The 13,156-nt window shown below is 36.7% G+C and overlaps 1 protein-coding gene across 2 annotated transcripts in view; it reads left to right on the top strand.

Annotated features, from left to right (window-relative positions):
- Positions 1-13,156, top strand: part of SYBU (syntabulin) — a 117,379-nt gene that overhangs the window by 58,856 nt on the left and 45,367 nt on the right. For both annotated transcript variants that reach the window (XM_047073794.1, XM_047073793.1), the window contains one exon: positions 10,674-10,871. In XM_047073794.1, the coding sequence (XP_046929750.1) occupies positions 10,674-10,871 (198 nt within the window). The remainder of the gene's footprint in view (positions 1-10,673; positions 10,872-13,156) is intronic.

Here is a 13,156-nt window from a genome sequence, read left to right as displayed (position 1 = left end):
TTGGATTCATACCATGGCTCTACCACTTACTGACTACAACCTCAAGCAGGTGGCTTAAATTCTAGTGCTAGGTTTGTATGCCTTCTGCAAAGCAGGATGGTATTAGTGCCTGTCTTGAAGGGTTATTAGGTTAACTTAATAAGACTTATTACAACATGCCTGGTACTTAGTAGGCACTCAGTAAATATTAGCTAGATATATCATCACTAATACAGCCTGTTCTCCACAAACCAAATTGTTGTCATCTGCTTAATGCACTTTAAGGCTTCCATCGCACTTAACATAAACTTGGGATTCCTGGCCTATAATCTTGCACATGCTCTGGCTTCTGCCTCCCTCCAACCTCATCATTAGTCCTTCTCTCCCTATCACCCTTCCTGGCCTTCCTTCAGTTTCCTCAATATACCAAACTCCTTATTGCTCCCTCTACCTGGAATTCTTTTCCCTGCCTTTTCCATGATTAGTTCCTTCTCATGTGTTTGGTCTCAGCTCAAATTACCTCTTCAGGGCCTTCCATGACATCCTGTCTGATGAAATACTTCCCACCCCCCCACCTAGCTAGTCTATGTAATATCACCCAGTTTGTTTCATTAATAGTAAACACAATCAGATATTTTCTCTATGTATTTCTTTTTTTACTTGTTTATTAACTGTCTCTCTCCACCACTAGAATGTGAACTTCGTCAGGACAAGGCTCTTAGAGAGTCTTGATCATCATGACATCCTTAATATGTAGATGACTACCTGTCATGTAATAGGAAATCAGTAATTATTTGTGGAAGGAATGGATGGGTGGATGGATGGATGGATGGATGGTTAGTTGGATGGTTGAATGGATGGATGGATGGTATTCTTACACTTCAACATTGGCTGTTGGGTAGTGTCACACTGTGTAATACTGAAGCAATTAGTGTAAAGCCTTGTAGACTTGTGAATTCTCACTCCAAAAAATGCTAAAATTAGGTAAAGGAAAAGAAGTTTAAATTGTCCTGTTCAAATCTAGAAGCAAAATTCTCTGAATGGCAAGCATTATATGGTTACAGTGTTGAAGCAAGAATATTGGAAAACTAGAACCAGCTAGAACTTCTTGCCTCGAATTTTTGTGGTCTGTTTATTATGGGATGGCTTCTTTCTAACAGCTTCCTTTGTCTGTTTTTAATTTGAGCATTCCCAGAATTGCTGCTGTTTCCTCTTGGAACAAACATAGGTAGAAAATTTTAGAAAGAAACTGGCTTGTGGTAGTGAAGAAAACAGATTTCAGAGTCAGGGAAACCTGAGTTTGAATCTTGAGTTAGTTACTTAGTAGTTGTGTGACTGTGGAATTCTTAACCTCTCTGGGCCTCAGCTTTCCCACCTATGAAATATTATTAAAAATTAGTGTTACTTGATAGCTACTTAATAAGTATCACTTTTCTTATCTTACCTACATCCTTTCAGTGCATTTGAATGGTTTGTGGTAGGAATTTCACAAGGTTCAGATTAAGCATGAGTTTAAACTGTGACGTTTTATGTCTCCATCAGACTGTCTTAGGAAATGTTAGGATCTGGAACAGAAATAATACTAACACTTACAACAGTGTCCGGCACATAGATAGTAAATATTTGTTGAATGGATGAGTAAGTAGTCTGTAAATGCTTCAGTCATTCCTGAGAATCAACTAAATTCGCATGTAGTTTAATGTTTCCTTAGAACAACAATGATTTTTTTTCCTCCAAATTATTCAAATGAACACTGAAGGACATCAAACCATAACTGAATGTTTCAAGACGTCATGGCATAAAACCACGTTTTCCTCTGCCTGATGTTATTTTTAAGTACATCTTCTGGAATTGTTTAGTTCAGCATTTTGGGAAACAAATGAGCTCCAAGATCTAAATTCAAAAATGAACCAGAAGTTTCAGAAATGTTTCTTGGACTTTGAAGAAATATTTTGTTTGTAATCTTTATAACCTGTGTTTTTTTTGTATGGAACTGGTGCAAGGATGAAGTAGTGACTTGGTCATCATAATTGCCACCAAAAGTTTGATGACATTGGTTGTTAGGCACTGTAGTTAAATCTCAGGAAATTATGTGATACACACACACACAATCTTAACTGGGCAAGCTTATTATTTTAAAATGTGGGTTTTAAATTTTTTTTTTTTAACGTTTTTATTTATTTTTGGGACAGAGAGAGACAGAGCATGAACGGGGGAGGGGCAGAGAGAGAGGGAGACACAGAATCGGAAACAGGCTCCAGGCTCTGAGCCATCAGCCCAGAGCCTGACGCGGGGCTCGAACTCACGGACCGCGAGATCGTGACCTGGCTGAAGTGGGACGCTTAACCGACTGCGCCACCCAGGCGCCCCTAAAATGTGGGTTTTAAATGTATATATACTCGCTTTGCAAGAAATATTCATTGATTTCAAATTTTTATCAAAAAACCATTGCAAAGTAATATGGAAAGAATAAATTTCCTTAAAAAATTAAATAATAATAATAATAAAGTTGGCATCTAACCTCCCATTGCCTCTTAAAATGAATTCCAGGGGTGCCTATGTGGCTCAGTCAGTTAAGTGCCTGACTCTTGATTTGGGCTCAGATCATGAATCTCATGATTCATGAATTCAAGCCCCAAGTCAGGCTCCGCACTCTCAGTGCGGAGCCTGCTTGGATTCTCGGTCTCACTCTCTTGCTGCCCCTCCCCCACTCACGATTTTTCTCTCTATCTCTCTCTCTCTCTCTCTCTCTCTCTCAAAAATAAATAAAACATTAAAAAATTAATGAATTCTAGATGGATTAAATTTAAATGAAGAGTGAAACTATAAAAATCTAGAAGAAAATGTAAGTAAATGTTTAATTGATCTTGGAGTGAAGAAGGACATTCTAATCATTAAAGCATAGGAAGAAATCACAAAGGAAAATATGGAGAGATTTGACAACTAGAAGTAGAAGAAGGTTTGTATGTCAAAACATTGTAAATTAAGGGGCGCCTGGGTGAGTCAGTCGGTTGGGCGTCAGTCTCTGGCTCAGGTCATGGTCTCACCATTGGTGCGTTCAGCCCTGCGTTGGGCTCTGTGCTGACTGACAGCTTGGAGCCTGGAGCCTGCTTCGGATTCTGTCTCCCTCTCTCTGCCCTTCCTCTGCCTGTGCTGTCTCTCTCTCTCTCTCTCTCTCTCTCTCTCAAAAATATTAAATTTTTTTTAAAAAAACACTGTAAATTAAAAACAAGCAAACTCAGTGAAACATAACAAAGGATTAGTGCCCTTCATATATATAAGGATTTCTTACAGATCAATAAGAAATCCATTATATTTTAGTGGAAAAATTGTCAAACTAACAGTTCATAGACTAAGTAAAAAGGTCCAGTGAACATATGAAAGACATTAAGCTTCACTAATAATTAAATATATGCAACTAAAACATCAAAAATATGTTTTTCATTATTAATTTGGCAAAAATGCAAACAAATGGTATTCAATACTTGCAGGAATTTTATAAGTAGGACACTCTCATTCAATAATAATAGGAGTATAAATTGTCTCAAACTTCTTTGAGGGCTTAGTAATTCCACTTTGGATATACATTCTATAAGACAATAAAAAAATTTGACCAAAGATTTATTTTTAAAATGTGTTATTCAAAACAATGTCAACAGTAGTGACAAAATTAGAAACAACCTAAAATAACCCACAAGATGGAATTGACTTTTTAAAATGATATGTTTGTATCTATTTTAAATAATTACTCATTTAAAGTAAGTTTTTGAGAAATTAAATCAAATATTTTGGAACTTTAAAAAATTTTTTTTAACATTTTTTTATTTATTTTTGAGACAGAGAGAGACAAAGCATTAATGGGGGAGGGTCAGAGAGAGGGAGACACAGAATCTGAAACAGGCTCCAGGCTCTGAGCTGTCAGCACAGAGCCGACGCGGGGCTCGAACCCACGGACCGCGAGATCATGACCTGAGCCGAAGTCGGCCGCTTAACCGACTGAGCCACCCAGGTGCCCCAAGGAACTTTTAAAAACATACTCAGAAACAGAATATTACAGTGACCCCCATATACTGCTTACCTACTTTGACAAGATTAAGCAATAACAAGATATTGTCATATTTGCTACTTCTATTCCCTTTTTTCTTTTTTTACTTTGCTGAAGCATTTTAAAAAGCAAATCTCCAGGCCTCATGTCATTTCATTTCTACCTATACACCTCAGCAAGCATTTCTTTAAAAAATTGACATTTTCTTACCTAATCATAGTGCCATTTTCATTACTGCACAATTACCATAATTCCTTGGTATCATGGAGAATATTGAAATAGCTCCAGTTGTTTCAAAAGTGTCTGTTTGCTTCCTCATATCATTTAACCCAGAGGCCAAACAACTTTTTCTGTAAAGAACAAAATAGTAAATATTTACGACTTTGCTAGCCAGACAATCTGTGTCATAATTATTCAACTCTGCCATTGTAGCTGGAAAGCCACAGTAGACAATACCTAAAGGATTCAGCATGGCTGTGTTCCAGTAACATTCTGTTTACAAAAGCAGGCAGCAAGCAGAATTTGCCTGCAGGTTGCAGCTTGCCAGCCCCTGTTTTAACTCATTACTCTCTGTTCTCCATATATTTTATAAGGTGGACATTAGCTTTAAACTTGGTTAGATTCAGGGGAAATTTTTGTGGCAAGAATACTTCATGGGGAAAGCTGTGTGTTTCATCTGGACATCCCATCAGAAGGTACATCATGTCTGTTATCCCACTACTAGTGATGCTAAGAATGGGTAGAGATGGGTAAGGTCTGATCTCTTCACTGGAAATTCTCTATCAGAATATTGTCTCATGTCTCATCTATTATGTGTGTTATCTAAATCAATTCTTTCATTAGAAACAATTACAAAATTGGGGCACCTGGGTGGCTCAGTCAATTAAGCATCTGACTCCTTGATTTTGGCTCATGCATGATCTCATGGTCTTGAGATCGAGCCCCACATTGGGCTCCACGCAAAATATGGAGCCTGCTTGGAATTCTCTCTCTCTCCCTCTCTCTGCCCCTCTCCCCTGCATGCTCGCACTCTCTATCTCTCAAAATAAATAAATAAACATTTAAAAAATAGTTACAAAAAAGTAACTTTCTGTTATTCCATATATTTTCATTAACCAGATGCTTCTGTAAAGGAGAACGCTCCAATGTCAGTGAGGGATTTCAGTTATACTGAAATATAGTTTGTACAGGAACGGTTTTTCAATCAGGATATATGCTAGTTTTTTCTTTCCTTTTAATTGCCACAGTTTGATATAAAGAATTGGTCCCTAGATCACTGCCAATGATTTCCAGTGTGTTGGCATTCTTTTAGGTGAAAAGGGTCCTTCTTTCTCTCTGTAGTTTCCTATTTTTATGACTCTGAGCTCACAGAATTTTTTTGTGTATCCAGTGGTTATCAGTCAGCTGGCATTAATTATGTATTCTTTCTGATGCTCAAATTGTCCCATCTTTGGCCAATGTGGACCCTTTTGTGTTGGCTCCTGTCAGTCTTTAATAGCTTCTTTCTTTATAGCCTAACAGGTTCCTGGGGAAAGTATTCAGTAACAGAGTAATGAAACTGTTTATACTATATGTTGAAACAGAGCTTTAAAAAGCAAGAGAGAAAGTAAACCATATGCATAATTAAGAGATGAATAAGAAATATGCAAAATTGTTAAATATTTTTCCTGTTATAGGAAACTATTGTCTATTTTCTCTTTTTACTTCTTTGTACTCTTCTGTACTCTATCTAGATGCTCTGCATTAAGAATTATTACTTTTATGATTTTAAGGATTAAGTTAGGGGCACTTGGATGGCTTAGTCAGTTAAGTATCTGACTTTGGCTCAGGTCATGATCTCACCATTTGTGGGTTCAAGCCCCACATCGGGCTCTGTGCTGACAGCCTGGAGTTGCCTCGGATTCTGTGTCTCCCTGTCTCTCTGCCTTTCTGCTTGTGCTCTGTCTCCTCTCTCTCTCTCTCAATAATAAACATTAAAATAAATAATAAATAAATAGTAAGTTAAAATTTTAACAACCCCAACAGATTTCCTTTAACTTAGCAAGTTCCTTTAATGCATTTAAAATAAGATACAAATTATTTTAATATATATATATATTTAAGTTTATTTATTTATTTTTGAGAGAGAGAGCACTAGCAGAGAGAGAGAGGGAAAGAGAGACTCTCAAGCAGTCTCTGCACTGTTAGCGCAGAGCCTGATGCAAGGCTCGATCCCATAAACTGTGAGATCGTGACCTGACCCAAAATCAAGAGTCGGATGCATAACCAACTGAGCCACCCAGGTGCCCCAAGATACAAATTATTTTAAAATATACTTATATACACATTTTTTCAGAATTATAATTGTACAATTATTAACTATGTCCCATATTCTTAAAGAGCTTGTAATGTAAAAAGAGGAAAAATAGATTAAAGAACATTTTTTTAAAACAATCCCCAGGCTACAAAATTATAATAATTTTGTCTCATCTGTCTTTATAGACCTCAACATTCTTTTTCCTTAACAACAATTTGGAAACTATTTAGTAGGTCTGTTTCTTTACAGGACTTTAGATAGGCCACAGCTTGTGGAACTTCCTGGATCTATGAGTATTCTTTCTTTATCCTTAATCCTGTGTGCTGACAGATTCAGAGCAAATGAACAAGAACAAAATAACCTATTCCTTAATATAAATCAAGGAGGAAATGTAAATTAGTCTCCTTCATTATAGATGGTGATCAAAAGCCTTGATAAGAGTCACCTTTACCCCTGCTCCACCAGGGACCATCCTGGGCCTATTTAAGTGGGATTTAAAATTATTTACCTCAGAAGGAAGTTATCCTGTATTTTCAAATGGATCACAATGTGTAAAACATGAAACTTGGTCTTGTTGCATGTTTTTTTTTAATGAAGTTATACTTACTGTGAATAATAAAGAAGTGTAAAAGCTCAATTGTGTAAGCGCTGAGGTAGAGGGGTGTGTGTGTGTGTGTGTGTGTGTGTGTGTGTGTCTTTTAAAAGAAAAACTTCTCCCTCTCCAATAGACTGACAGTCTTCCACATGCTTTTCCTAAAGCCTTTCAGGAAAGGTTCCCTATGCCAAAGCCAGGCTGAAATGTTCTTGTTTTTCTCAGGCATTTTTCTGGAAATTTGAAACACTCCACACTTTTTGGGTAGATCATTCAAGATTTCAGTCATTTCCTGCCCTGAAATAGTTTCCTCATGGCGTCGTCTTAGAAATTTTTGTCATTGATAATTTCTTTATACTAACATAACCAAAAAAGCCATAATTATAAATTCTGTGGTTATAAATCTATGGATTCCACAGGACAAATTCAGCTAGTAGCAGCAGGAAACAGAAGGCGTACTCAAAGGATTTAACTGAAGTGGGTTTAATAAATAAATCTCTTTAAGTATGTGCTTGATCCACATGTAGTTTGGCACATAGTAAGATTAGACATGAATAACCAAAAAGCATCAACTTGGCTGCAGTCTTCTTAGAATCTTACAGTAAATGTGAAGGGAGAATATTTTACATAGAATTTTGGAAAGGAGTATCATCTTCATCTGGACTGGTAGTCTGCCTCCAACTGAAACCATGATGTTAAAAAGGAGGAGGAGGAAGAGCAAGGAAGGGGAGGGAAAGGGGGAAAGGAATCTTAAGCAAGACTTGTTGAAAAAATAACGACTTTTTCAGTGCTACCAGAGGAAAATACCTCAGGTGCCTCAGGTTACCAGATGACTCCCTGGTACAGGGGCCTCTGTTGCCTTTGCTAGGGTCTTACTTTGCATGACTTAAAGTTTATTCTCTCTAGTAGGAAATTTAATGGCCTTGCCCTGTCTAAAACCAGATACCTTTGTTAGTATTGATCCCATCAGACAAAACAGGTGAATACCCCCAAACTTCTCTGATAACTCACCGACTTTCTTGAGTATGGATTTGCTTTAACAAACTTGCCAATTTACAGGAACTATGTATTGTAAGTGATATTTACCCAATCCCTTTCGCTTATTTATAAGCTCCATCAGTGTGGGGGCTGGGTATAATGCCTGTGGGCTGGTTCAGTGCCAAGACCTGATATATATATATGTATATATTTGTTTAACCGATGAAAGATCATGTCTATTGTTTCCCCCTCAAGATGAAGGGCAGTACTAGACAGTTAAGAGATGTGGGTGAACACCAGTTTATGTAGTGATTCAGATGCTCTATGTAGTACCTACGTCAGATTTATTTAAGTATTCATCTTCTAAATCCCTTCTCCTGGAGATACTAGCTGTAAATATAGGTGAAGTACACATTCCATGTACTTCTGCCTTCCCTAAACTGCCACTTTTCTATATAATTTCAGGTCCCAATTTTTCACCAGACCTAGCACTTAATCCTTAACATCGTTAGTACTGAAAACATGGTTTATACATATTCCTGGCAAAATGATAATAGAACCAACAAAACACATTTGCTTTCTATCTATTTAAATTATAATTTTGACAGTGTTTCTCAATACTGGACATTGTTGGACTTTGTTCCCTTGAGTCTGAGAGTTTTCAAGAAAAATTACATTTTAGGGTAGAGAATTTGAAGCATGGATTTCTATTTGGGCCATCTTTCTTTCCAAAGAAGTAATTTATGGAAGTGACTCATAAGGAAATAATTTTAAAGGCAGTGGGTATTTTTGAATGATTAGACCTCATTTGCTTGGGTTTATCTGTTTTGGGATCAGAGGAATCAAGAACAGAGGACCTCCTGAGGCAATGTACAGACCTGTTGAGCCTTGTAAAATTGCTGGAATCTGTCTGAGTAATTAGCAGCTTTGCACCTTTAGAGGGAAACTAGGATTTCTTTGGGTTGAAGCATGAGGCATGCAAATGTAAGAGAAAGGCAGGGACAATACTTGATGAAATAGTCAAGAGGTAGCAGCCCAGAGGGGTTCTCATCACTGTAATTCAGGGCCAAAATTTCTTCTGGAGTTTGGTAAGAACTGGCATTTTTAAAAGAGCAGCCAAGGGGTGCCTGGGTGGCTTGGTCGGTTAAGTGTCCGACTTCAGCTCAGGTCATAATCTCGTGGTCCGTGAGTTCGAGCCCCGCGTCGGGCTCTGTGCTGACAGCTCAGAGCCTGGAGCCTGTTTCAGATTCTGTGTCTCCCTCTCTCTCTGCTCCTCCCTTGTTCATGCTCTGTCTCTGTCTCAAAAATAAATAAACGTTAAAAAAATTTTTTTAAAAATAAAATAAAATGAAATAAAATAAAAGAGCAGCCAAGGCAGAAGGCATGAACAGTGCACTAAAAACCATCCACTTCCAAGAATGGACCATTGAGGTCCTGTATGTACTAGTATGTCCAAAAGTAAAAAGAAAAAAAGGATATTAGGAGAAACAAATCATTTTACCAGTGCCAAGTTCACTTTGTTCCAGAAACTAGGATATTTCTTAATATCAGTTTCATAAAAACTGAAATAAAAGCCAAAAATGAAACAATGGCAATTACTTTTTATATGGATTCTAGTCATCTTATTTCAGGCAACGAGTATATTTTATTCATGCCTAGTTCTCTTTCAGTCTTTATTAAAAAAGCTATGGAGTTTAAGATGGTCTTTCATGGGGAGCAAATTATTTTAATTCTTTTAATATTCATAAAAATGTAATAGTTCTAAAGTTTAGTACTAAAAGTCTTTATTCATTTTTTTCTCTTATGAGTTACCAAAGTAACACTGCCATCAAAATATTTCTGTATAATGAAGAATTATTTAGTAATGAATATTTACCACTAATTGACTATTTTGATTTGACATACTTTTAAGTAATATTGATTTACTTTAAATTCCCATACAGTTCTCATCATCAAAGTATAAATGAATTAACCAACCACGATGAATATTTAATAAGTATGGAAAGCATTTATAGGAGCCAGCTATGACTTTCCTGTTTGCTTAATAAGCATCCACACAGGTCATTTCATATCATACATGGTAGCTTATAATAATGATCATAGTTATAATCTATAACTTGAAAGTTAAGGGAAAGTTTCTAATTGAATATTATTTTCATTTTACCAGTTTAGCACAGACAGCAAGATATTGGATTAATATATTTTGGGTGGGTATGTATGGTAATAAAACAGGATCACTTTTTTCTGCTCCCTTGAACTCCAAAAACCAACTCTGTTACCTCTCAAACTCTATTGACCAGTTGATAAGCCAAGTAATCAAAAACTGGATGTGGTCAGTGATATTCAAGTAACGTTTTTTTCCTAACACAAACACCTCTGAAGAGTTCACACTAATGCCCCCAAGTTGCTGTGTGAACTTTTTATTACTAACTGCATGAAAAAATCTATAGACAGTTTTGACCCAAAAGGATACTACCTAAAGTGTTAAAACAGACAAATCTTTACATGTTGACAACATGAATGTTACAGGAATATTTGTGGTCCAAAAAGCTTAGAAGATTTTGCCTTAAAATATGTTCTGTGATAGCTGATATTTTCTTTGTTAACACAATTGGCCAAAATATGGAAAATAAAAGGAGAGGCATCCCCAGGCATTAACCCAGAGCCTCCTGAGCCGTGCACGTGTGTGTGAGTGCACGTGTACATGGCTCACTGCATGGCTTCTCTTTGCCATCATTGATTTCCTCCTCCTCATTAAACACTTATTGATTCCTGTCTTCCAGATGACACAGGCTGTCCCAGTAGCCAGTCAGTGTCTCCTGTGAAGACACCCTCGGATACCGGAAACAGCCCTGTTGGCTTTTGCCCTGGAAGTGATGAAGACTTTTCCAGAAAGAAATGCACAGTTGGAATGGTTAGTGAAGGAAGCATCCAGTCATCTCGATATAAGAAGGAACCAAAGTCAGGCCTTGTAAAGCCAGGTAAATGCACTTACTCTTAATGTTTTTCTCAGAACATATGACTGGGGTGATTTCACATTTGAAACAAAGCACTTGTAAGACAAAGAATACTATATTGGTGTTATACCCACTACCCAGAAACATCTCTCTCTTTTTTTTTTAAGGAAGTGGGCAGAGAGTGGAATATTTTGTGTACTTATTGTTAATAATTGAGTAAGTATAGGGACGTGTGTGCATTATATAGACATAGAAAAAAGAGCAAAGTTGGAGAAATGTAAACTGGATGGTCTAACACATTTATACTATGTAATTCTAGCAGAAATTATACGATGAAATTACTTGGAACCACCTAAAGTGCCTACAGATTATGAAAAGAACAGGTTATCTCAATGCAGATCTGTAGGGCTGGGCATACTTACTGGCCTAGTTATTTTATTTACTTTTAAAAAATTAAATATGAATATGATGTTATATGTATACATATAGATGTTCAATATTGTAAAATATGAGATGAAATGGAGATTTTTATTACAATGGGTGAGACACCATGAACACCAGAAAATGTCAGTTCTCAGAACTTGCAATATATAAATAAATATTTTACATCCCAGAAATATATACATTATATGAATAAGTACAGTTTTAGTAAAACTAAAGTTATAACTTTAAAGTAAAAATCTCTGAGCGTTGGCATTGAGAGCTGCCATATTGCGTTATTTTCTTGGATACCCACAGTGAATGCTGTACGTATTTATGAGACTGAAAAGACAGATTAATGACTTATAGGAGTCCTCATTCTTTACATTTGTCTTCTCATTTTTGTTTGGTGATGGCATTATTGTGCAAGGAGCTATAGACAGCTTTATTTCATTGGAGCCAAGGCTTGGTCCTGTGTCCTCTTCCATCTCTGTCTGCTTTTGTTCTTCCTGAATAACTGATTTGCTCAGCACATCTTAATGGGTTATTCTTCATCTTACGTTTGGTCAACCAAAGACAATGTTGTTTAGTCTCAGAATACAACTTAAACGGTGTGAAAAAGAAATCCCCTTTCTTAGGCTCTTGATAAATGGTGGTCATGATGAGTTCGTTAATAGTCCTTTGCTTTGAAATAATATGAAAAAGAAAGGGGGAAGTCAGAATATAAAAGGGAAAGATGGTTATTGTAGAAAAAGTGTTGGATACCTTCAATACTTAAGACAGAGACAATGAGTTAAAAGAATGTGATGTGATTAGAGCCAGCAAATAAACCATTACCTTGTGTACCCAAGGACAGGAACTACCCCCCTCCCTCCTCCAGCTCAGTGGTTCTTTTTAAAATTGAGATATAATTCACGTACCATAGTATTCACCCTTTTAAAGTATACAATTAACTGGTTTGTAGTTTATTCAAAAAGTTATGCAAATATCACCACTATCAAATTTCAGAACATTTTTATCATCTCCCAAAAGAAACCTCCTACCCATTAGCAACTACTCTCTGCTCTCCCTTTTCCCCAGCCCCTGGCAACCACTAACTTACTCTGTCTCTGTGGGCCTGCCCATTCTGGACATCTTATATAAGTGGAATCACACAGTACATGGCCTTTTGTATTTGGCTGCTTTCGCTTAGCATAATGTTTCACAGTTCATCAATGTAGCATGCATTAGTATTTCACTCATTTTTGTGGCTCAGTAATATCCCATTGTATAGCTATACCACAGTTTTAAGTGGACTTTTTTTGGAGCAATTTTAGGTTTACAGAAAAACTGAATGGAGGGTACAGAGTTCCCATCTACCTCTTCACACCTGCCACCTCCAGCTTTTTCTTGATTAAAGTCTTGCTTGGTATGGTTATACATTTTGTTTATCCATTCACAGGTGATGGACATTTGCATAGTTTCTGGTTCTTGGCTATTATATAAATGCTATGAACATTCATGTAACAGTTTTTCATGAATATGCTTTCGGTTCTTTTGGGTATGTACCTAGGAAAGAAATTGCTGAGTCATCTGGTAACCATATTTAACAGTTTGAGGAATGCCAAAGTTTTCCAAAATGACTGCACCATTTTACATCCCCACTAGCAATGTATGAGGGTTCCAGTCTCGCCACATCTTTGTTGACAGTTGTGACTGTCTGTCTTTTTTATTATACCCATTCTAGTGAGTGTGAAGTGGTATTTCATAGTGCTTTTGATTTACGTGGCTAATGACTATGAGCGTCTTTTCATGTGCTTATTGGCTATTTGTATATGTTCTTTGGAAATATCTTCTCAGTTTTCTTTTAACCAGGGAGTACCCACCCAGTAGAATCTATTTCTCTAACA

This window comes from Lynx rufus, unplaced genomic scaffold (assembly GCF_022079265.1).
Source record: "Lynx rufus isolate CCGP_SWC_20201006 ecotype Redwood Valley unplaced genomic scaffold, mLynRuf1.p SCAF_12, whole genome shotgun sequence".
Classification (NCBI taxonomy): Eukaryota; Metazoa; Chordata; class Mammalia; order Carnivora; family Felidae; genus Lynx; species Lynx rufus.
Note: the sequence above shows the minus strand (reverse complement) of the source record. Positions and strands in the feature narration are given on the sequence as shown.